A 25,559-nucleotide genomic window follows, 5' to 3' on the forward strand; every position below is an offset into this window, starting at 1 on the left:
TTCAATTAGGTAACAGACTTTAAAAAGTAATTAATGATAATGAATTCACACCTTCCCCCCTTTCTTTTGGACAAATCTGTCTTTTCATCTATTGCTCCTTCATTAATCGTTAATAATAATGGCTACCATTCATGAAAAACTACCAATTCATACATTTTTTTTAATGTGAAATTCATGGCAGAAGATTTATCCAAAGCATCTTAAACAAACAATCATTCACTCGGATCATGTTATTTTTTTTTTTTTTCCAGATTGTATTCATCAATTAGTCATTGACTTTAAGCGGTCATATTAGAATGAGAGAGAGACCGAGTAGACAAAAATTACCAGAATTGGTATAAACAATTGTTTCATTCAAAACAATGTTAAAAGTGTATTATATTTTCTAATAAAAATGAATAATATTACTCTTTGATAATCATTTTTGTATTTTTTTAATCAGTAGTCGCATTTGTCTTTTGCTTGTTAAAATATGTAGATGTACTAGATATATCTTAGTATATGTTTTAAATTATTTTAAAAAATAAGTATTACACATTTTTTATATAATAGTGTTTTAGAATCAATATTTACATTTTAACTTATATTTTAGCGTATTTGAACTTCCTATTATTTTATAAAATTGATATCTCGAAATGAAAAGAAGAAGAAGAAGAAGAGTATCTTGGACATTTTAATAAATACATTTTTCCTTTCTTTTTTTTTACATTATAATAAATGAAAAAAATAGTGTTTTATTCTTTTATTTTTTTGAACTAATCAAATATAAAATCAATGTATTTTCATCTCAGTTTTTCTTTTCTATATTATTTTATTTTCTTCATACAACAAAACGAAACACTACTGTTTTGGTAATTAACACGATGACATCGACCAACTTTATTATTTTTTACTTTGCTCTGTATTTTAAAGTTGTATATGGACATTATAAAAAAAAATTGAATGTGGAATGGACACGTAAACAAAAATAGAAATTGTTTTAGTTTACTTGACTTTACAAATCAAGCTCGTAAATAAAACAACATTTCAGATTTAAATTAGTTTTAAAATTAAATCTTATATTTGAAAACTCAATAAATTGTAGGAAAATAATAATTAAGTACCCTAAAGATAATAGTTAACGAAATTAGAACTTCTAAATTTAGAGAATATAAAAAAATAGAATCAAATACAAACTTTAAATTTCAAAGATAAGTATATATAATTAATTTAAGTAAATAAGTTAAACATATAAATATTTTAAAATAGTCATATATTGAACTAAACTATAATAAATATTTGCAACAATTTTTTTTGTTCAACATTTATTTCAAAAACTTGAATCAGTCAAATGTTGTAATCATTTTGCGGCCTGGCCTTTACATTTTGAAAGATAAATGCGAAAGGTTAAGGGATCCACGAAAATAGAGTCATATAATGTTGTAAAATAAGGTTAAAAAAATTATTAAAATTTTATTTTTATGCCATTTTTCCTTTCCTTAGACGCCCTTTTATTATTACTTTAATTAATTTTTTTACTCCTTTTTTGTTTTTTCTAATATTCTTTGTTGTGCTGGAGCTTCTATCTTTTTATTTCCTTTTGATATATATTTTTTCTAATAAAAATATTTAAAGTTTTTTGGTTGACATTTTCAATATTAAGGTGCTAAAAACTTCAAGGAAGATTTTCAAAAAAGGAAAAACAGCCCCGTTGTAATATAAAGACAACCTTACTTGGTTTCACGGACTCATGCAACTAAGACTAAATTCTTGCATGGAATAAGAATTTCACATAAAGCATCTACTATTTCTCATTTATTTATTTAGTTGCAGGTGATATTATCATTTTAACAAGAGCCACTCATAAGATGCTCACATGATAACGTCCCTCTTGAAATCATATGAAAAAAAACTTCTGGACAAAAGATCCGGGCTTGTCAACCTAAATGTGTATGATAACAAAGTTTGATGAGCTAGGAAGACAAATATTGGGGTTGTCAATGATTAATTGTTGGTCGATTTAAGCCTCAAGTATTTTGGAAAAGTTCAAGAGATGAAAGGAAAAGGTCTTATCAAAATTAGGGAGAGAAGTTTAATGAAGTCATTGGCCCACTATATCCCAACATACATTATGGGTTGTTTATTTTTACTAAATTCGCTGTCTTAACATTTTAATGAAGATTATGATAAGGAAATTATATTGCGATGGCAATGTGGAAGTGCACCAGTTGCATTGAATAAAGTAGGAAACATTAGCAATTCCAGAAAGAGGGAAGACTTCTACCAACAGTGACACCCTTCTTGCACGAATTCTGAAGGCAAGATATTGTCCTATGTATCCATAATGCAAGCATCTAACTAAGTGCCATAGACCCAGGTTCACGTGGAGGAGGTTATTATCTTCAAGGTGGGTGAAAATTGAAGGTTTTTGCTGGAGAGTTGGGAATGGGAGCAGCATTCTGATTATCTGACAACTCTTAGTCAGTGAGGACAAGTTGTAATCTTATTTTGCATGCATTGTTAACATATATAGGAACAGTCCGAACGGCTTTGATCTACTTCTCTTTCAACAATTCAAGTTGAACAATCACACGCAGTGGACTTTAAACAATTGATTAATAATTTAACATGATTCTGAAGTCAAATAATAAGGTACCAATGGCCTTAGTTTATGAAGAAATCTGGGTGTTTCGATTCAACAATACCAGCTAGAAATCACACACCACATCATCACATGTGAATGTGATTAGAAGAATAACAAATAATGATAATGAATATAGTAGGTATGTATGGATGCATCATGCATGATGTGATTTGTCTGCAACAAAGAGAGTCGTTAATTGTTTGTTGCTGGTCAATGGTCACTCATTTAAATTTGACTTCACGCGTTGATCAACATCGTTCTCAAGTAACTGAGGGGTAAAATCCCGGTTATATATATATATATATATATATATGTAACACAAGTAAGTTTATATCTGGCTTCCAAAAAAAATTCAATTTTTATGATTGGAATCCTTTTCATTTTAAACGTAACTTGATAAAAATAATTAATTTTATGAATTCTTATGATAAAATAAATTATTTTTATTAAATGTATCCTTATTAAAAAATTTAAAATTATTACAGTAATTAATTGATAAAAACTACAAAAAAATAATATTAGAACTATTATAATAATTAGTTGGCAAAAATTATCTTTAATAAACAAATTATTACAAAAATAAATTACTATTTTAAAATAACAAATACTTTAAGAGAAAAAAATAAGAAAATAATCCGTTTTTCTGGTTAAAAAAATTAGTATGATTAGGTCATAGCTAGGTGCTCAAGATTTCGTCAGATAGTTTCCCAGCTGAAATGGTTAAATAGCGCCAATATTTTCATTATATTACTTTATAGTGTCATTATCAATATCACTTTTTTATAATTTTAATTTGTCATCGAGTTGACTAATTCTGTATTGGGCCTTAATTAATGGTTAAGTTAAGGAAAATGTTTTAAAGAAAAATCTAAAACAGTACAAAACGAATGAGACAAAATCGTTTCAATAAGAATGTGGGTTGATTTCCATCAATCTCGTGCTTAATTTTCATTCAGTTTTTATATTATTATTTAACCTATCAAATAAATCCAATTGCATTCGTGACTTTTTGTACTAAATAACTTTCATATAATATAGTATTTTTAAACTTTAAAAGAGATAATTACCAAGGTGTATCAGAAACATTATTTTTACAGAAAGATTGGGTCTGAATGTGCTCTTTAATAAAAATCAACGCTTAGAAATCGTGTGTAATTAAAGTATATATAATAATAATTCGAAGTAAATATGCATACAAAACTACACTAAGGTGTGTGAGGAGATATCGTTAGGTTAATTTAATGGAAAATTGATTAGCCAATTTTTTTTTTTTAAATATTTAGTGACTGCGGCATTAACACTGTTCATCACTCAGTTTAAATTGTTTTTGAAAACATAAAATATTGTTGATGGGGGTAAAATCAAACAAAAAGAGAGGTTGATGCTGCAGATTACTATCGACCACAGTCCTCTAAACATGGTTCTCACTCAGCCCAAGTAGAATTTATAGCATCCAGCGCATTCTTGGGCCCGATCCTACCTCTCCCCCAAATCACTGTTCTGCCCACAAACCAATGAAGATTTTTAAATGTCTAAATTTTCTTGACCCAAAAACAAGAATTAATATATATTTAAATATACATAAAAAATATAAATTTATGTAATTATTGAACTGTAAGAATAGTTATTGTTATATTTATATGTCTATTGTCATATTAATTTAAAATTTTTGTTTAAAATATATTTATCATTGATATAGTTATAAATAGTAATAGACACTTGATAGAATATGAATCCAAACTTAATATTTTGTCCAATTAGCAATTAGGCACACTTGGACAAGATGAAGCCAAAGTGGAATCACGCATTTAATGACTTCGATTTTCAGCCTTTGATGGGAAATTATTGCATTTCAATATAAGCGATGATACATTGATACCCATCATTAATTTGAGGCGCTATTCTTTTTAGTAAAGACAGACTTATGCCGTATAAAAGTATCATTAGCGTGCATGTGTGAAAATGAGTGAAATATTAAAATATCATGATCACGTATACATTTGTTTTAAGAAATGAAAAGCATCACAATGAAAGTAAATTAATTGCATATGAATTGAGATTATAATTCACTATTTAAGATAAAGTAGCTGGTACCAAAATATTAGAGATTAATAAAACCAATACGATAAGACCACTTGGTTAAGTCAACTTCCCTAAAATCTCTCCCTCTATTGTAGTTTAAGTTCTTACTTATCCATAAGAATCATTTTTTATCATTTTTCTCTTCTTCGTTAGGCCATATACTTTTTTATTGTGTTTTATATTTATGTTTTTAATTTGTCCTCATTATTATCATTTAATTTAATTTATATTTTGATATATTATATCACAAGGGATATGTATTTTAAGATAAGCTCAAATTATTCACTTTTAAAATAAATTTAATTTTTTGATTTTTTTTTTCAAATATTATTCTCTTTAATTTATTCTAACATGATAAAATAGCGTTTTTTTATTATTAACATCGAAAATATGATCTTTTACAGTATTTTAGTTTTTGTTAAAACAAATTATTATTATTTAATTATAATGATATTTTTCTTATATATTTTTATTTTAAAACATTCTCAAATTAAAAAACAAAGTGCAGCGCAAGGAAAATTTGTTAATTAGGTTAAATTTATGTTTGAATATATAATGTAAAGCTACGTGTCAAAAAGGTACTAAAAGGTTACAAGAGCACAAATAACGTTGACATGTACTTACAAAAAAAGAAAGCTATCTTCACTTGGATATGCCGACCAATATATACTCAATTATTGTTTGAGCATTCAATACCTTAGAGCTTACACTTTTTGTTCGTTAAGAAGTTTTATTATAGTTGGTGGGGTTTAGTTAAACTGTTACACGCACACCTTCACCTAATTTCTTCATTCTCATCCTCCAAAAGAAAAAACCATTCTTGAGGCTTTGAACTACGAAGATGCTCATGATGGAGTAGCTTAAAAGTAACTCCTAACCATATTTAAGACTTGTATAGAATATGTGCATGGAATTGGTGGTGCATGTTCTTCAATGCTTCAAAGGCAACCACATGACAATGACTCAAACAAAATGATGGTGGGTGTTATAGAAATGGACGACCACAACTAATCATCGTAGAGATATATTCAATAATCAATCATATGAATATGAAGGAATGTCTGCAAAAAGAAACTTCCCACAAATAACCCATTTCCTCAATATGTAACTTATAATAGAGATACAGGGTTGTACCCTTTTTATTATAATCCGATACTCTGTCTGCTATAGACATTGGTCATACGATGATTTTTCAAAACAAAAAAAGCATTCTTCCTGTTTTTATAATTATTATAAACTTCTGTAGGAGTTAAGGCTAGTTAAAAGAACATTTCTAAATAGTAATTTAGGGTTGGCTTGGCTTTTCTTTTCTTTTTTTCCCTTAAGACGGTTTTAACTAAAATTATGTTTAAAAACATAATAATTAAGTCGGGTTTTAAAAAGGTAAAAAAGATTGGTAAAAATATGTTGTTTCATTGTTAAACATAAAATACTAGATAGTTGCTTATTTAACTAACTAAAAACGTTGTTCTGACTGGGTTGCACCGTTGCAGGTAATAATCTTTTTGTGATAAGCATTTTTATATATATATATTTTCCTTTTAACGAAGGTGTTGAAAAAATGATTGTTCTGTCTCATCTATCTTCTATGAATATGTGGCTTTAGTTTATATTGTTCAAGTTATATGAGTATTGATATTCATTATTCAACCAAATGCGAAGGTATCGTAGTAATTACTTTTGCATTTTTCCCTATATTTGCGAATTGTAGCATCGTATTTATTATACTCTCCGAAATTGGGCTTCTGAATACTCTCTTCCCCCCAACCCCCAAAAATAAATAAATAACGCATGATTTTGATCATGTTGGTTTTTTTCGCATACATGACTATTAAATATTTTAAAAACTGATTAGGGGCTATGATGTGATTCCCTCACTCAATATAAGCTATAACACGTCGTTCCATAGACAACATATAATGTCAATGCAAAATTAAAAACTATTAATATTTTTCATGAATATATGAAAAAAAGAAGAAAACACAAATGATTAAAAGAAGGGTCTTAAGTGCTCTTAAGTATTAAAGTAAATGTTTTTAATTACTGAAAAGCATGTATTCTTTTATCTAATAGGTTTTATTAAATTTTTATTTTCTTTCTTTAATTAGTGTAGACTCTCAGTGACTTTCTTCTATTAACAAACACAAATTTCCTTTGTAGTTGTAAAAGTATAAAATTATCACGAAAATTTTTAGAATGCTCCTTCTTTATTTTGGCAGGGCGACACAACATTAAATTAATTTGCAATATTGATTATTTGAATTCAATTTTTTTTTCATTTTTATTATAGCATCTTTTTGGTTTTGTTTTTAAAGCAACAATTGTTTTTTATAGGTAAAAATTTATTATACCACGTACAGGGACATAGGGATAAGGATGATGGATAAGGGTGAGGAAAGCAACAGGCAGCTGATTCAGTGTTTGAAGGCCAACTATGGCATATCATGCTCAAGAAGAGTTGTATGCATTAGGGCATTAATGAGATGGGTCAAGAAATGTTATACTTTCCCTTTATTTAATTCTAAATTTTTTTAAACTTTGAAGTCAACTTTAGATTCAAAGAAATCTAATAACAATGTACAACTTTAATTAACAATGAGTTTAAATAGAATAAGATGGTTGGCTTGAAGTGAGTTAAATGAAATCATAAAGTGATTTAAATTATCCTAACTTATTTAATTAATCAATTATCATTTTTAATTTGAACCAATTCTTCCGTACACTGAGACATCACCACAAAATATTATAGTTTTTTGGTAGTTACAAAAAAAAAAGGGTTACATACTAAAATGCTCAACACATCATAATCTATAGAAATATGTACACATATGGACCAAAACATGATATCAACTTATACTTGAATAACAATCTCTAACAGATCATGCACACTTCGCTGTCTTGTAAGTAAAATATGTAGAAAACTGAATACAAGAGATAACAAGTTTGACTGAAGTCAAGCATCAAACTAAAATTAACACTAGATTTTATCTCTCAAGTGAAATACACATTTCACTGTATACAAGTTCCACGAATTATGTAAACCGGAAGGGAATCCATCTTCCCAGAAAAGTGAGGTTGGTTACATAGTACTGACGCATCATTTAGTATGCCAACTAGTGCGGCATTTTATGCTAAATGCTGCTTCGTTTCTGCTGCCTTTAAATTGTAAGCCCCACTTCTGACGTCTCCTTTCCCTCTTTTTTTTCCACCTCCCGAATTCATTGAGTTCTCGATTCTTTCCTATAAAAAGAAAGTGTTATAGTATAGTATTTATATCACTCTAATTACATTAATATTTTCAAATCTACTTCAAAACAAATCGTTGCATTGTTATTTTCCTTGTTTAAACTAAACTTCAAGGGCAAATAAAAATCGGATGACACTGAAATAATTAATTGTCAGTACAAGATCTAACTTTTTTTAAAGAATAACTCACATCTGCATGTCAGAAAATCGATAACAATATTGTAACAGTAATTAACTATCTAATCAAATTAAGTTGTAAGTCTGAACTCTAGTGGCAACTTTGTTTCTCCAAGGCGAAGTTTATGGTATATTTTAGTTTAACTAAGTGCACGTACACGTGGAGTAATTCAAGTTCTGACGTCAGGATGAAGAAGTTGAAAGAAAGAAAAGTGTGAAAAGGGTATATAATTAAATAAGATTAAACTGAAACATATGAGTGAGTGGATTAGTATAAGATCAAAATATGCGAAACAAGAAAATGGTTTAGTTCTATGCTTGTATATATAGATATACGTACCTAATTGAAAGTTGCAACATGATACAGGCTAGCAAACAATACACGTGATGCATGGGGTGGGGACCTGAAGAAAACCCCACGGGCAGATAACATCACGCGGAGGTGGCATAGTAATGACAGGACAGGTAGGTGCATTTGCATGGCCATGTTCTCATGCCCCCACCATTTTTCTACCATCTATATTTATGGACTCAGTGCCCCATTCCACAATACAATCAGTCCCACTTCATTTATGTTAATTTTATTCTCTAATCTCAGCGATTAATAAAGATTTGCAGCTCCCAACAAGGAAGGAACAAAACAACATGTACCCATGTGACTTGGGTGTGGGAATCCGGAAGCAATAACCAAAAACTGCCAAAACCGGAGCAGTACTTTCTAGCTGTAGTGAATCCATTCTGTGACACTTACAATGTTGAGAATTTTCTCTTTTTCGATCTTCAATTATCTAACCTATGCCTATATGATTGATGAAGTGCGGAAAAACGGCGTAATTAGTTCTTCTTAACTTCCAAAGTTGCTCTCTGTACACCTTTTTATTGACACCCTGTTATCGCCCTATTTCAAGGTTCAGTATCTTTCGTGATGTCAGATGTGAGGTCAAAGATACTATTTTTCCCATACACATATATACCCATATAAATCGAAATGTATTTTCTCGTTTAATCTTTACATAATAATTAAAGCCATATACGAAAAAGAAATAAGTATAAAAACCTTAAAACAAACTTTATAAAATTTGAGCGTACTTAAAAATGTTGTGAGAGACAAGGAGGAAAGGCTAAAATGTCCAAACTGCATAAAGCCACAGTCCCATCTTCCATTTCACTCTCACGTGGACTTCTGCTTAATTCTCTTGGTCATTTTGCACACTTTGACTCGTGTCATTTTTCTCACTAACCCGCCTTACTTGTTTCCCTTATTTTACTCTCTACTAATATCCACCATCATAAAACCGTCAATTTTTTCAAAAAAAGAAAAAGGACCACCAACGTAATAATACTAGCAAACAAAAAGAAAAGCAACTTGTCTCCATCAACCTCACCAGCATAGCATCCCAACTCGATTGTGGATGCATTCATTCATTCATCCTTCCTTCCTCTCTCTCCTTTTCACCACTTAACCAAACTCATCTCATGAATTCTCAAATTGCCTTTAAAAGTATTCCCTTTTAGTTTAAGTTTTACCGCTCCCATTTTAATACTCTTTCTCACATCGCGCACATTCAGATCCTTTTAACGCCAACCCATTATTGCCTTTTCGTTAATTACGGCAATGACTCGCCTATTTCGATCCAAATCTTGCGGACTGGTCGAGTTCAACGCTGCTCCGCCGAGTCCACTTTTCCACGATGTGAAGGATGAGGAAGAAGAAGAAGAAGAAGAAGAATTGGACAGTGATGAAGAAGAAGAAGATGACGATGAAGAGGATGATTCGAGCAACCCGGTTTCAACGCCGTTCATCAATCAAGGATCAAAAGTTGATAACAAAGGTTGGCGTGGACATGGGTGCGAGAACCACAATCAGAACCAGTTTGCAATATTGGATATTGTGGTGGCTGCGCTGAAGAAGTCACTGGTCACTTGCAGTGTGGAGAGAGAGGACGTTTCTGCCCTGGATATTAGCTGGCCCACAGAGGTTCGCCATGTCTCGCATGTTACCTTTGATAGGTTCAATGGCTTTCTCGGTTTGCCCTCTGAACTCGAGCCAGAGGTTCCCAAGAGAGTCCCTAGTGCCAGGTCAACTCTCTTCTTCTTTACCAATCTTAGTTGTTGCTAATGTATTAACACTAACAGAACATTAAATTGGGTAGTTGAAGTAGCGCTAAAGGTTCTGTTTTGTTGACTTTTTTCTGGTTCAGATCAGAGGTGTTGTTTTGTAATTTGCTTACGAGTTGATGCAATTGTTTTTTCAGTGCATGAATAAGGTGGTAAATTTGTCATGGTCTGGAAGTAGCTTCAATTAGGACTGCATCTTTGTGTGTTGGCTGATTCCGAAATGTTTGTAATTTTGCATCCACCTGGGTGTTCTGAAGCTGGGTAGATGATGTACGGTGGTTTTGTGTTAGAGTTGCAAATGCTTAAATCTTTTATGAACTTTGGTTTCTAAAATTGAGATGGCCCTGGACATTTCATCATCCTTTCCCAGCATAGGTTTCAATTTTATTTTTTTTTGTGACAAGTTCATAGGTTTTAAATTTCAGTGCTGGTTAGGCTTAATGAGAGAGAAACATGGTCACATTTATGTTTGATTAAATGAAAGGTTTGGTGATATAAAAAATAAAAACAGTTGTGTCTAGATCTGTGGTTGTAAACACAATGCAACTTAGAAAGTTTCTTTGATTGGTCTTGTGGTTTTGGTTTGTTAGTCTCTTTTCTGCCTCTTCCCTGCTCACTGAGGAGAGAAAGTTTGTTTGAGTGGTTTACCTTGCATAAATGCACTCTTGTCTTCCTCTCTTTTTCTTTCTATCCATATCTTTGACTGAGATAGTGTGATTATGCAGCGCAAAGGTATTCGGAGTTTCTGCAAAGTCAATGCAGTGCTCTTATGATGAAAGGGGGAACAGTGTCCCAACGATTCTGCTGATGATGCAAAAGCGATTGTATTCAGAGGGAGGCCTTAAAGTATGTTCTGTTCGTGTAGAGTTACTAGTTTTTAAAAGCATTTAGTTGATTTTACTTACCGTAATTGCTCTGGTAGCCACAGGATACCGTTACGCTGGCTGAATTATGGTGTTATTATAATGTTTAATTATTCATTAAATAAAATCAACTATCAATGAAAATTTACCTTCCGTGAGTATTGGTTAAATTCCTTTTACTTTCGTATTTGAGGCCTAATTTCATTCTTGCTTGCCATGCCTGAAGGCAGAAGGAATATTCCGAATTAATGCTGATAACAGCCAAGAAGAGTTTGTGCGTAATCAGCTAAATAGAGGTCTAGTGCCACGTGGAATCGACGTTCACTGTTTATCTGGTTTAATAAAGGTATATCCTAAATTCTTAATTTAACCTTTTTATTATGCTTAAATTAATTGAACTCTAAATTCCCATTATATGCTTAAATTAGTACATGATTTCATACTGTTCTTGGAACATTTGAAAACCCTTTTTTAAATATAATTTATGTCTTGCAGGCTTGGTTTAGAGAGCTTCCAACAGGGGTACTTGATTCTCTGACCCCGGAACAGGTCATGCATTGCAACACAGAAGAGGATTGCACCAATCTTATGAAGTTGCTTCCTTCAACTGAATCTGCATTGCTAGACTGGGCAATCAATTTGATGGCAGACGTTGTTGAGCAAGAACAGTTCAACAAAATGAATGCTCGCAATATTGCCATGGTTTTTGCGCCCAACATGACGCAGGTTTGTTAACAATATAACCAACCATGTATGCTTATGAGCGAAAATCGTTAATAAAAAGTCTGTTAATTTTTAATGTAGCTATGAATAAAGCTGGTAGAGGATATATAAACGCTTGTTTCATGGTGTCATGCAGATGGCAGACCCTTTGACTGCATTGATTCATGCAGTGCAAGTGATGAACTTCCTCAAGACATTGATTTTGAAGACGCTTAGAGAAAGAGATGAATCAATTGCCAAGGCGAGACAGCTTTCATCACTCTTTGATTCAGCCTCCTGCAAAGGTGACTCCCATCCTTCAAAGCTTAGCAACAGGGAGGAATCTTGTGAGCAAAGTGAGGGTACTTGTGCCACAAAGCCAACCATCAAAAGCAAGTTCACGAGGACTTCAACTTTGGGAAGAATAGAGTGGTGTATTGAAGAGAAACTTTGGAGCACTGAGGATAAGGGTAATGGAGGAGGGGAATTTGAGTGTGCTTCAGGTGGTAACTCACCTTCTAGATATGAGAATGGTCCATTAGAGAATAGATATAGAGGTATATATGACAATGAACATTGGGTGAGATTGAGAAAAGGAGTGCGCAGGCTATGCAGGCACCCAGTGTTTCAATTGAGCAAGCCAACTAAGAAGCGTGAAAGTCTTGGTATTGTAAATACTAGGGAAGCAAATGGAGAGGCTTGGGCCTAAAAACATGCACTGCATGCACGCTCTGGTTTTATGGTTCATATATATATATATATGATTGAGATGTATAGATGTTTGCTTGAGATTGTATGTAGGATAACCTTAGTTGGTACTTGCTGCTTGGTCTCTTAGTAGAATGCAAGTTCGTTCAGATGTTTCAAGGAGTCAACAAAATCTCGTTCGAATGATTACCCCTATAAAGAATTTTGTTGGATCAAGTATTCAGTATTTACCATTGCACAGATAGATACGCCTATTGGGACTTGTTTGTAGTACTAACAAAGAAAGAAGGCACGCAATTTCTAAAGTAATATTACCGATTAAAATCAAGCATGATGTGAACCCCAATAACATATCAATGGTAATAAGTGACAGACAAATTCGCTGTGACTAAATTCATTTAGGGCTTAGTTTTTTAAAATTGAAATATTAAGTACTGTTTAATAAAAATGTTTACTTAAAATTAATTTATATCAAACAGTCACTTAATCTTTTATCAAACAAATGCAGAGTACAACTTTATTTTCTTATTATCACACATTTGTTTTTTTTTTGGTCAAGATGATCCTGTATTCACATGACTTGGATCCTCTAATGACGACAAAAAAGGACTCGGATACACTTAACTTGGAACCCACTCCTCGTTTTTTGTTCTCTTCTTGTGAGTTGTGGACACTGAAATCGCTAGACACAATCTTCTCTCTGCGTTTAAAACATGTTACGCGAAACTGACGACCTGTTTGGTTACAAAAAATGTGTTATATTTTTTATTTCCTATTTTAATAATTAAATAAATGTTACTTTACATTTATTTTTTTTATTCTTGTTAAAAAGTTTGCATAAAAACTTGTTTTAAATATTTTTTCGTACAAACTTTTAGAAACAAGAACAATGTGAAAACAAAATAATAAGTTTGTAATTATTTATAAAAAAAAAAAGAAATTAACAAAAAAAAAGGCATTTTCTCATATTAAATAGACGTCAATTTTTTCTTGCTTGTATTTAAGGATCGAAATAACTCTTCCACTATTTTGATTTCTTGTTCATTTACTTGAAAATAGGCTCTTGAATTTTGCTGGTAAACAATTGACCGTTTGAGAGGGCTTTGTCTTGACCCCAAAAATTTAACCATTATTTTGTTTTGTATGAAGGTATTTTATAGATAAAGTGAAACTGTACCAAGGAGCGGTTAATTATTTTAAATATAGTATATACTAAAATATATTATATTTTTTTAAAAATTACAAAATATAATATTAAAAAACCATCAATGACTAGAGCAAGTCCAAAAATTTAAAGATGGAAAACAAAAATTTATAAAATATTAAAAATCACTAATAATTTTCAAAAAAAATAAAAATTATTACAAATAAAATTCATCGATAACAATTTTTAAAAAATTAAAATATCAATAAACATCATGGACAATTTTTTTTTTATATAAAAAATCATCATTATCAATTTTAAATTTTTTTCATTTTCATAATTTCTCTCAAACACCACATTTTAGCAATTTTACTTTTTTTTTCTCATAAAAAAGAGCCTCGCAGTTTGAATATTATAAAATAAAAGTAAACTGTAGAGTTCTATGGCATGTACAAGCAAGAAATTTAAGTTCTATATTTTAATGATTTATTATTAACTTGTAGTTTCAACATCTGAACACCGGCTCAAAAAAATATTTTGGCTTCAGATTGTTCTACAATATCAAGGCCGATTGAAAACTAAACATCCTGAACTGAATTCAGACCATCGGTTCAATCCACTGCAAATTATGAATCAACTTTGATGCCCAGTACAGATACACTTGCCCCAAATGCAAACATTTTTTTTTATATCAACACAATGCAGCAGACTTGTGGAAAACAAACATGCAATTTAGGCCACGACCCTAACAAGACAATTTCATCTTTTCACCTTATCACTTCATTATGTTTGTGGCACCGGCAGTTTGTTATAGTTGATACAAAACCGGCTGTATGCCAAGACCCTAACAACACAATTTCATTTACTGTTCTTTGCTTGACCTATCAAAGGTCATCAGATCACGCTAGTCCTACCTTTAAGAGAAGCCTACTATTAACAGACATATATCTTATGAAAGCTATGAGAAAGCAAGTCACTTTGTCCCTTCTGACCCCTTTAGATAAGATGATTCAACATCACCACTGTTCCGTGCAGCAGCTGAGTTGCTCTGGCCATCTCCACCAGCCTTCCCAGCCTCAGGAGCATCTTGCTTGCTTCCACCACGAGCATCATTTGGACCTGCAGATGAAGGTGGGCCACCACTGCTGCCACCTCCAAGGGCAGCCTCACTATGCATTAGATGCATGCCATTATTTATCCCTCCTCCAGATCTCAGTCCCATTTGCCCTTGGATGGCCTGGTGGTGTAGCTGCTGCTGTGCTTCCTGCATTTGATGGGGATTACCAAATTGCAATGGCATCTTTGGGGGGAAAATTCCTTGTTGCTGAGCCATTGCTGCAGCCTGAGGATGTTGCATATAGTATTCTGGTTGCATCGCAGGATGTGGGGTCATCTGCAAGTGTCCAAAATAAGGCAATTACAACAAAGCTAAAGGCAACTGATAGACTCCAAAGGACAAGCTATGCTCAATATTTACCTGCATGGCTGGCGTTTGTGGCTGGGCATCAGCAATTGCAGCTAAATACATTAAGTTCTTTTGAAGCTGAGCTTGGTACCTAAGACATCAAAGCATCACAAAACCGTTGCATAAAAATCTGTGCTAGGTACTCAATAAAACAATAGAAGCAAGAATGTGATGACAAACAGCCTTGCATAAAGATTTTAAGAAAGGCTTGGTTGAGAGGAAAGAAACATAGTCCAATGTTATTTATAACAAAGATATCCCAGCATCACAAACTACCCTTCATATAGATATGACTGAACAACTAAACGAGGTTAAAATGTCAACAACACCACACCTAAAGTTAACACAGTTGCACAGAAAAAAAAAAGGTTAAAATGCAGTGAACGATAAAAAATTATAGGATTGTGTGTCTATCAGCTGGTAATACTTAAATTGCCACCACCTAAAGTGAGTCTTTCTAAATACAACAAATGACTTCTCAATAATCATCAACAACAGGAAAAACAGCTATACCTTGAATTTACTAAGTGCAAATTATCTTCTTTTTTTCACACAAAAGCAGGAACTCTAAATATGTAGAATCTGCTACTTATACAGATATGCAAACTGTCAGGGATCAGGGGAGAATGTGTAAATTACCGACTTCTGACATGCCACTAATTAAATTTAGAACAAATGTCACCACAAATAAAAAATGCAGATACAACTAAGGTCACTTACTGAGCACATTCAGCAAGTTTCCCGAGGTTTTGATTGTCCAATATTGCCAGAATTAGCTTCTTGTTCTCATCAAGATACTGCATCATGTGCCATAAAAGGGTATTCAAATTAGACACCAGAATCTTCATTCTTAGTGCCTAACTGCCTATGTGGGTATATAACATGTAGATGATTGGAAGTAATAATCATCACAACCAGCTAACAAAAAGAAGATACAAATGGTGGGGAAAATTTTCGGTGATTTTTCAAAATAAATATTCAACGTAAAAGGACAAATGATCAATTTCATGCCATACATTTCTTGATGAATCCAGTATACTACAGAAAAATTTCAAGCACATTAGCACCATTCGTGTTCAACTGTTTATCTCCTCATTCCTCAGAGATTTCAGTATTTCAATTTCCAAGAATTCTGTACCATGGAGGATTCCAATAATTTCAGACACTATGCTGTTTATCCATGCAATGATAACTTGTATGAATATGAAAAATCAATTTACCTAGTCTAACAAGGTTTTCATAAGAAAATTTATGCCCACAAACTGTTACAGCCCAGCCAACAGTTCTCTCATTCCGGTGTTTATTAGATTTCAAATTTAATCCATAATGCCAAGTCAACAGGGAAAGCAAAGCTCAAAATTATTTGCACCCAACAAAGTACAAGCTAAAAGTTGGAAAACTCCCCAAAACTGCTCTCATTCACTCTGCAACTTACAAATAATTTAAAGGCATGATACGGCCAACTGCATTTTAATGCTAAGGCCATCTTTATTGATCACAATGCCCCCACACACGGTACACAAGATTTACACATTCCAAGAAACTGAAATATAAAAACATCTCACGGAAAGAGAGAAAACGATGAGCTGTAACTTAAGGAGGTAAAAAATAATTTTGCCAACTTCCAATAACATTTCGCATAAGTAGTCTGCAGACACAACTGTTTACCTAAACATTCACTATTTAAAAAAAAAAAAATGCTCTCAGTTCCTACTTCCCAAACCCTGTTATGTTTCTACTTTGTTGAAGCAGAAGAAGAACAAGTATAGCTCGTTACCACTGCCCAAAAGACGCCACGAAGTTTATACTGTACCTTAAGAAGGGAACTGAGTGATTAAAAGTATAGCACACCTTTTGAATTTGCTCGGTGGTTATGTTTGTGGGTGGGAATGAAGGCATCATCGGAATCATTTGCGGTGTCTGCTGCATCTTATTCGGCTGAAACGAATAAATAGCACAAACCCTAATTCCTCCAAAATAAGAACAACCAGAACTAGCTGTTAATAAACACAACTGTAAGCATTCTACACAAACTCTTTCAGGGAAAAGACAATAACTTGGGGAGAAAGAGGACCTGGGTCTGGGAGTAGGTGAGGTGAGTTACTGAGTTTGGGATGAGATTCTCTTGTCAAGATCTTTCAGATGTTGTGCCCACAGGGTTTCTGGAATTCAAGAGAAAGCAAAAACATCAACATAAATACAAGGAATATTTTAAGGTACTTTGATTCAAAATCTTATTTAATCAAACGAAAGAAAACTTTCTAGATTTGGTGTGGTTGGGGCAAGGGTAGTTCCGAACTTTTACCAAATGACGTGAACGATCACAAGAAGCGACCAGTGAGCAAAGAACAAGCGATGAGCAAAGGTTAAGGGCTCTTCCTCTCTGCTATGCGTTCGTGAGTTGGTGGGGGGCGGCGCCAGGTTTCCAGATTAGAGAGAATAGGGTTTTTCGGGACTTTTAGTTTTTTCGGAGAGTGTTTTAATTTTTCAAAAATATATTTTGTTAATATATTATTATATTTATCTATCATTTAGACAATTAACACATGACTAAACCGTCATCTTTTTAGTTTTAAAACTTTCAAAAGTATAATTTGTATGGTAGCTCATAAATTAAGTGAATATTTTATTTTTTTATATATAAAATAATTATTATCATTAATTTTATATTAAATAAATAATAGAGGTTAATAGTTTATTTTAAAATATATAAATATTTTTAATCTCTAAAACATAAGAAAAATCATTAATTTAAAAAAATATAAAATATTCTTTAAAATTTATAAATATTTGACTTATTTTTATGTCTATTATTTTAATTTTTGTAATCATATAATATTAACAACAACATATTATGATAAGTAATATGTATTAATTGTGTAGCAAAAATGATATTATATGTGTGTGACATGTGTTATTATTTTACTTTAATTTTTAAGATTATTATTATAAGACATTATCACATGATAAAATTTAAGATTTTTTGTTATTTTAAAGTGAGTTTATTTCTAAAATTTATTGTATACACAAAACTTCAAACTTAAAATTTTATTTAAATAATAGTAAATTGAAGTTAAATTTTTTTTCTTTTTATATATGACTAATCATTATACATAAAAATTATTAGAGATCTTAATCTCCAAAGCAATACTATAAAAGGTTAATAAATTATTAAAAGGTGGATATAATATTTTGTATTGGAGGGATTTGAATCGCATATGCAAAAGAAAATTGAGAAAGATTTATTATTAAATTCATAACCTAGGTCAAGATCTTTACTTTGTGCAGTTGTGTATTAAACATTTAGGTGGTTGTGTTAGTATTTTTTATTACGCAGTCATATATATTATTATACATTAGCATTCTATTATAGTAGGTTGAAGATATATTATTTGAAGAACTATAATAATAAATAAAAATAATAATTAAGAATTAATATAACATTTTAAAAAATTTAAATACTAAAATGTAAAAATGTTACTATTTTAGAAATTAAAATGAGAGTTTAATAATAAATATACGTATGAATTTATTTTTAAGATAATGTTTACTATAATTTGATTTTTAAATAATTAAAAATTGTAAATAATAAATGATAGGTCAAGGATGTGAAGTAATCAATCATTTCAAAAGGAATTCACGGAATTACTATTCATGCTAAAACAATGTTGTTAGCAAGTGGTTGGGACCTTATAATTATGTGCCAAAAATTATCTTTATTTCTACTGATTCCAATTAATGCAAATGCATGTATTTTAAGATTTGCTTTGAAAATCAAATGCACCCATGTGCTTATTATTATTTTAAATTAGGGTGTTAATGATTGAGTTTATATATAAAGAGTAATAAATTATTCTTAAAAAAATTTACTATATTAAAAATATGATAAATATTATTAATAAAAAGTTATTATTATTATTATTATTATTATTTTCTAAATCACAGTATTCTCTATTCTGGACGCTGAAACTTGAAATTAAATCTTAAATTAAATTTTCCACGTGTTGAATAATATTAATTATTTATTATTTAAACTCAATTTTAGAAATTAAAGTCAATAAATTTATTAAAAAATAATAAGTTGTCTTATTTTGCCTTGCACAAAACGTGGACTACCTTCAAAGTGGTGCACACTGAACCATTTAACACTAGTTGCAAGATATATTGATAAAAAAAATTAAATTAAAAATTTTAAATTAGATATAGCTCTATATTTTATTTCTTAAATTGATGCTTTAAAGAATGTATGATTTTTCACCTATTCAACTATTTTGAAAGAAGAAAAGTCAAGAAAGTCTATGAATTACAGTGGAAAGTTATTGGGTTATTACTGTCTTTCTTTAGTTGTCTTATATGAAAGTGTTTAATTATTATTTTTAGTTGTTGTTCATATTATTCTTTTAACTACGTCTAGTAAATTTTTTTTTTTAATTTGATGCAAGATTGAATAAAGAATAATTTTTTTATTAGAGCTCTTTTGTATATCTTTATTTTCCTTTCAAAGTTCCATTAATCAAAGAAAATATATTGAATTAATGACGTTTAACTAATCATAACCATTAATCAAAACTGCTTAATTAATTTTATTAAATAAATATTAAAAAAAATTGCAATGCAACTCTCCTTCACTGCACTCTCTGGAGGAATAGGTAGCAAACAATAGTGTTAGTCACTAAAGGGACCAATATGAGAAACTATGAGAATCTTGGACCATGATGAACAACTTTGGACATTGTACAATGCTCATGGTAAATTCCCAAATGATTGGACTGCAACTCATAAAATTTGATGTTTAGGGCCTAAGCTTTAGTTGGTTTATGAAAACCAACCAGCGACCCCAATGATTATCAACGCCATTGTTTTCAAATACATTGATTGAATTAGTTTCTGGTTGGAGAATCAAGATTCAAATGCGATGCGATGGACCAGACTTCCCTCAAATGATGCACTGAAGTTTATGTCACTGAATGCATATACCAGAATGGGACCCAAAAGTTTTAATCTCACTTGCTAACTGAGTGCATAAATCCAGTGCCGTATGCTTATGTAGCTCTGTATCTTATTTGTTATGGGGGACCATTATCAAGTTGCACAATTCAAAGGGTCCTACTCGTAGGATCAAGCCAGCATCTCCAAGGATACGTTCTTTCGTCCCTAGTAGATAACAGTTTAACTCATACTCGCCCGACCCAATTCCTTGTAATATTTTTCATGGTCATTCAATTCCAAATCTTCTAGCTTGTTCTAGTAGCATTATGATCAAACTGAACTTATTGTAACACCCAATCATTTTTTATTAGAATCTCTCGCATGCCGAAGCCTAATACACTATTAATTTCAGCATAGGATGCCAAACAATTAAAGGTTAGTTCATTGCCCATCAAGTGTGTGTTGATAATTAAAAAGAAAAAAAAAAGCATTATGAGATTTAATATCACAAGAAAGACAAAATTAAACAGCAGAAGAATAATATTGATGAACAATAAAAATGAACGATAAACACATTAAAGCTAACTTGATTATGTAAATGACAAAAATACAAATGTATAACTTCAACAACGATTACACACAGATTTGTAAAACTATTGTAAAACTTTGATGTGCAAATATTATGAGCGTTAATGTTTAGTCGTAACTCTTCAATAGTAAAATGATAACCTATTTATAAATGTCTTTTTTAACATACTCTTACATGTAAATTTAAATTACAACCATTTACACCACGTTCTTTGTAACTGTTATTGTTTGTCGTCCATAATTCTTGTCGTATGTCTTGATCTTTAGCTGACAGTAATTGTTAGTAAATACTGATAATCATTTTAAATTTATTTTAATAAACAGTTTTTTTCATTTTAAAATACTTTTATCACTTTGATCTTGAACTTAAAACTTTTAAAATACTTCAACTTTCTTTGAAGTAAAACAATTATCGACAAACTTTTAAAAGAATATGTCAAAACATTTTTTTTCAACCAATTTTGACACTCTTAAATTGTATCATAAAACTTGTCAAATCTACTTGAAACATTATGTTTTCAAGTCAAAAGTCAGATTTGTAACTATCTTTATAAAATTTGTCAAAAATTATATTTTCAACTAAGACTTTATGTTTTTTTTTTTTTTGTGTTCTTTTCCTTTTCTATAAAACTTCTCAAAAAGTAAAATCTCACGCTTACATGTTAGTTTTAGCTGAAACATGTAACTTAATTCATACAAGTAACAACTTTTTAAAAATAGATATCAAACCTCTTTTTTTTTTTAAAATGCCTTTAAACAATAAAATTACAACTTAAGAATTTTTTTTTTGAATACTATCATCTTTATAAAAATAAAGAGATATTTTATTCTCACAACACCTTTTATAAATAATTTCTATGTGTAATTTCATTTACTTATTACTCTATACATTAAAATTTAGAATGTATAAAGTCACTCGCATTAATTACACTTACTTATTACTGCACTTACTGATTACTGGGTGTATTAAATTTTGAAACATAAAAGCTTATTTTTATATGTGTAACTTCATCTACTTATATATATATATATATATATATATATATATATATATATATATGTAAAATTGACTACACCTACTTATTACAAGTGTATTAAAATTTGAAACATAAAAGCTTATTTCTATATGTCTAACTTCATCTACTTATTACTCAATATATTAAAATTCAAAATATATAAAGTCACTCGCATTGACTACACTTGCTTATTACTGCACCTACTTATTATTGGGTGTATTAAATTTTGAAACATAAAAGCTTATTTCTATATGCGTAACTTCATCTACTTATTATATATGTAAAATTGACTGCACCTACTTATTACTGGGTATATTAAATTTTGAAACATAAAAGCTTATTTCTATATGCGTAACTTCATCTACTTATTACTCTATACATTAAAATTCAGAATATATAAAGTCACTCGCATTGACTACACTTGCTTATTATTGCACTTACTTATTGCTGGGTGTATTAAATTTTGAAACATAAAAGCTTATTTCTATATGCGTAACTTCGTCTACTTATTACTCTATACATTAAAATTTAGAATGTATAAAGTTACTCGCATTGACTACACTTGCTTATTACTTTGTGCATTAAAATTCGAAACGTATAACTTACAAATTAAAATTATATTTTATTCACACTTATTATGTTTGAATTATAGGTGATAAATCAAATCAAATAATTAAACAAGAGTTTATGTATTCCATAGAATTCTTGAATATTTTAATGGATTTCCTTCCCATTGCTTGCAACTCAGATAAGGAATATCAATTATGCTACCTAAGAACATCAATCCTACATTAGGAATGTGCAGTAGAACAAGATTCCTTATCAAAGACAATAATTAAATTATGTTAGATTATATTTGACAAAATCTATATTTAATCATGGTCAATTATATGTTGCATTGTTTAAATAATATCAATAAAAGAAATAAAAATATTTCTTATTAAAGAAAATAACAAATATATAGAATATACAAAAAATATTATATAAAAAATATTTTATAATTTTTCTTAGTGTAATTATATTTAATATAATAATATTTTTTACTATATTTATATATTTTTATATTTTAAAATAAATTAATTTAATAAAAATAAAATAAACTCGTGCAACGCACGGGCATATTTACTAGTTACTAGTATTATTTTGTAGCTTTTTTAAGAAATGATATAAAAAAGAAAAAACTTTTATTTAACAAATTTATTCCATGAGAAATATTCACCATGTACCTTTTTAACGTGTCATTGATCAATGACTTAAGCTTCACAAGACTCTTAAGTTGGACTAATACCAACTAAACATAAAGTAAAACAAACCTCAATTAGTGAGTCTCACATGAAATGTGTACTAAAAACTTTTACCATAATTTAGCTAGAAGCTTGAGTTCGGCTAGAATCCTACATAACGCAATCACAAACACCAATTAATGACTACGAAACCCTCCCTTAAAATTTGCAAAAATAATGGCCAAGTACATTTCATCTACAATATGGACAAACATCCAATAAGAAATGTCTGATTAACCGATATTTCGTTTAACAAACAATGATGTTCACAGTTATGGCACATTCTACCTTAAAGAATGGATAGATATTTCAGACAGTCTATCTTCACCCTCTTTTTTTCGTTTATTAAAATCTCTCACATGTTAACTCACTTTCAGAAGTAAGTTAAAGCTTACTTCGTAGTTTAGACATTGTGAATTGATTATAATTAAAAAAAAAAAGATTAAACTAGTGTGTTTTAATAAATTCGTGATTTATTACCTTTTTATTTTTATTTTATACTAATAAATATTTGATGACCTAATATCTCACTTGATAAGAAACTTCACCGTTATGGCATCTTCTACTTTTTAAGGAAAGTTAAACAAGACAGTTCATCTTTATCTTTTTTGAATAACCTCTCACATGTTAAATCTTTTTTTATAGTTTAATTTAATGTTTTATTAACCTTAAGTTTTTAGAACTGAGCTTAAACATTTATAAATAAAAAAATTTTATATAAAAAATATATTTATTATATTAAAATTATAAAAAATAAAAATAAAAATTTCTCTTTTTTTATAAAATTTAACTATTATTAATTATTTATCCTCAATATTAAGAGATTAGATTAACAAAATAATATAATTTAATGCTCAACAATTAAGTTAAAATTTAATTCATAGTTCATAAAAGTATGAATTGATAATACAAAAAATTTTATCATACTAGTACATTTCAACATATCTAATCTGTAAATGTCTCGCTTGATAATTAAATTTGCCATTGTAGTATCATCTAACTTAAAATATCGTACTAATTCATCTTCACTCACTTATTATTGTGCATTAGAATTTCTCACATAAATCCAATTTCAACAATTGGTTTGATGCTCCATAGTTAAAGTCAAAGTTTAATTTACAATTCATTAAAATATCATTTGATAGTAAAAAGAGAAAAAGAAAATCATAATTTATTACGATTTTTAAAAAAAAATTTCAATGCAACATAACTCTTGACATACATTAGATGATCCAAGGTTTGGTAATTAATTAGACATCAAGAAAAATGAGAAAAAAATTATTTTATTTCATAGTTTTTATCAGTCAAATTTTACCACGTGTCAATTCTTTTATAAAAAAATATATGCTTTATGTTTCGATTGGTTGGGACTATAAAAGTTCTGGACTCTAAAAGTTTCGACTAAACTCTCACTCTAGTCCTTAAGAAAGTTTGAGTCCAGCATTTTAGTCTCTGAAACATTTAAAATATCACGTTAGTCTCCAACTTCTTTATCTGTCATTTATTTTAGTCCTTAACGTCAGACCCGTTAAGAAACTGTGACAGAAGACTGAGTTGTCACGTTAAGTGTTACGTCCTACGTCAGAATTTCACTTGGCAGAAAAGACATAATTTTTTGAAGCTAGCGTGACACTTTTAATTGTAAAACAGTGTCGTTCTGACTGAAGCCCTTTTTGCTTAAACTTAATGACATATTTCCTCATTTATGTCGAAGAAGAACCCTACCTTAAGTGCATGCAGAATCTCGCCCAAATTTTTATTCATAGTTATGTTTGGAGATGAAATATTTAAAAATTAAAGTTTGTTGTAGTAGAAGAAGAGTCAACAGATGGAGAATTCGATGAAAAAATATTTCTTAATTCATTGAGTCATTTTGTTTTGTTTTGGGGACAAAGAACCTAAGTAATGTTTTTGGGGACGAATAAGATAAGAAAATTAAATTTGTGGCTTTTAATTTTGCATGATTTTTGTTTTCTATTAGTTTGAAGATGATTTTTTTATTGATGGATCTGTGTATCAGCTCCTAGTAATGTTTTACTTTTTTCAGTTTTAGGTGTTTCGTAGGACTATGAGGACTTCAGACTGTTATGGTTATGATCTGTGTATTAGACCCTTGTTATGTCTACCCCATGAAGAATAAACTGGAAGGGAGTTCATTAGACAGGCAAGTGGCTCCAATATCTCAGATTTTTTTTTTTGGCCAGGGTCATTACGGTGGTTCACATGGTGATGAATCCTCAAAGTTTAGGAGGTAGTAAGGAACAGAGAAGTTCTGGTGGTGGCAGTGGTGGTAATTATCCAAATGTATAGTCAATGTTTGACAAATGAATCCTTAGATCAGAACAACACCTTTTCGCAGTTAAAAGTGTCACTCCAACTTTCAAAAACGACGTCGTTTCTGTTAAGTAAGATTCTGACGTAGCACTTAACATGATAACTCAACTTTTTGTCACTGTTTTTTAACGGGATCTGACGTCAAAAACTAAAATGAATGACAGAAAAAAAAGTTAGAGACTAATATGATATTTTAAATGTCTCAAAAATTAAAATGCTGAATTTAAACTCTCTCAAGAATTAAAGTGAGAGTTTAGTCAAAAAAAAAGATTAAAATAAAT

At 30.2% G+C, this 25,559-nt stretch overlaps 2 protein-coding genes across 4 annotated transcripts; one reads left to right on the forward strand and one right to left on the reverse strand.

Annotated features, from left to right (window-relative positions):
• The first annotated feature begins 9,607 nt into the window (after positions 1-9,607).
• LOC113863365 (rho GTPase-activating protein 3) lies at positions 9,608-12,520 on the forward strand. Its single transcript, XM_027496922.1, has 5 exons — positions 9,608-10,207; positions 10,972-11,092; positions 11,336-11,455; positions 11,605-11,835; positions 11,969-12,520. Exons 1-5 carry the CDS (start codon positions 9,744-9,746, stop codon positions 12,518-12,520), a joined length of 1,488 nt encoding a protein of 495 aa, XP_027352723.1. The 5' UTR covers positions 9,608-9,743.
• Positions 12,521-14,125: 1,605 nt separating this feature from the next.
• LOC113861623 (GRF1-interacting factor 3-like) lies at positions 14,126-17,623 on the reverse strand. Of its 3 annotated transcripts, none has more exons than XM_027494570.1 (6): positions 17,434-17,623; positions 17,203-17,290; positions 16,980-17,091; positions 15,849-15,925; positions 15,141-15,219; positions 14,126-15,056 (listed from the first exon to the last, which is right to left on the reverse strand). In XM_027494570.1, exons 3-6 carry the CDS (start codon positions 17,055-17,057, stop codon positions 14,637-14,639), a joined length of 654 nt encoding a protein of 217 aa, XP_027350371.1. In that variant the 5' UTR covers positions 17,058-17,091; positions 17,203-17,290; positions 17,434-17,623; the 3' UTR covers positions 14,126-14,636. The 3 variants fall into 3 exon arrangements, with proteins under 3 accessions (XP_027350371.1, XP_027350370.1, XP_027350372.1); XM_027494569.1 differs by having other exon boundaries at positions 14,239-15,056; positions 16,980-17,125; positions 17,434-17,579; XM_027494571.1 differs by having other exon boundaries at positions 14,334-15,056; positions 16,980-17,066; positions 17,434-17,560.
• Positions 17,624-25,559: the final 7,936 nt, after the last annotated feature.

The sequence above is a fragment of the Abrus precatorius genome, unplaced genomic scaffold (assembly GCF_003935025.1).
Source record: "Abrus precatorius isolate BTA unplaced genomic scaffold, Abrus_2018 Scaffold3, whole genome shotgun sequence".
NCBI classification, from domain to species: Eukaryota; Viridiplantae; Streptophyta; class Magnoliopsida; order Fabales; family Fabaceae; genus Abrus; species Abrus precatorius.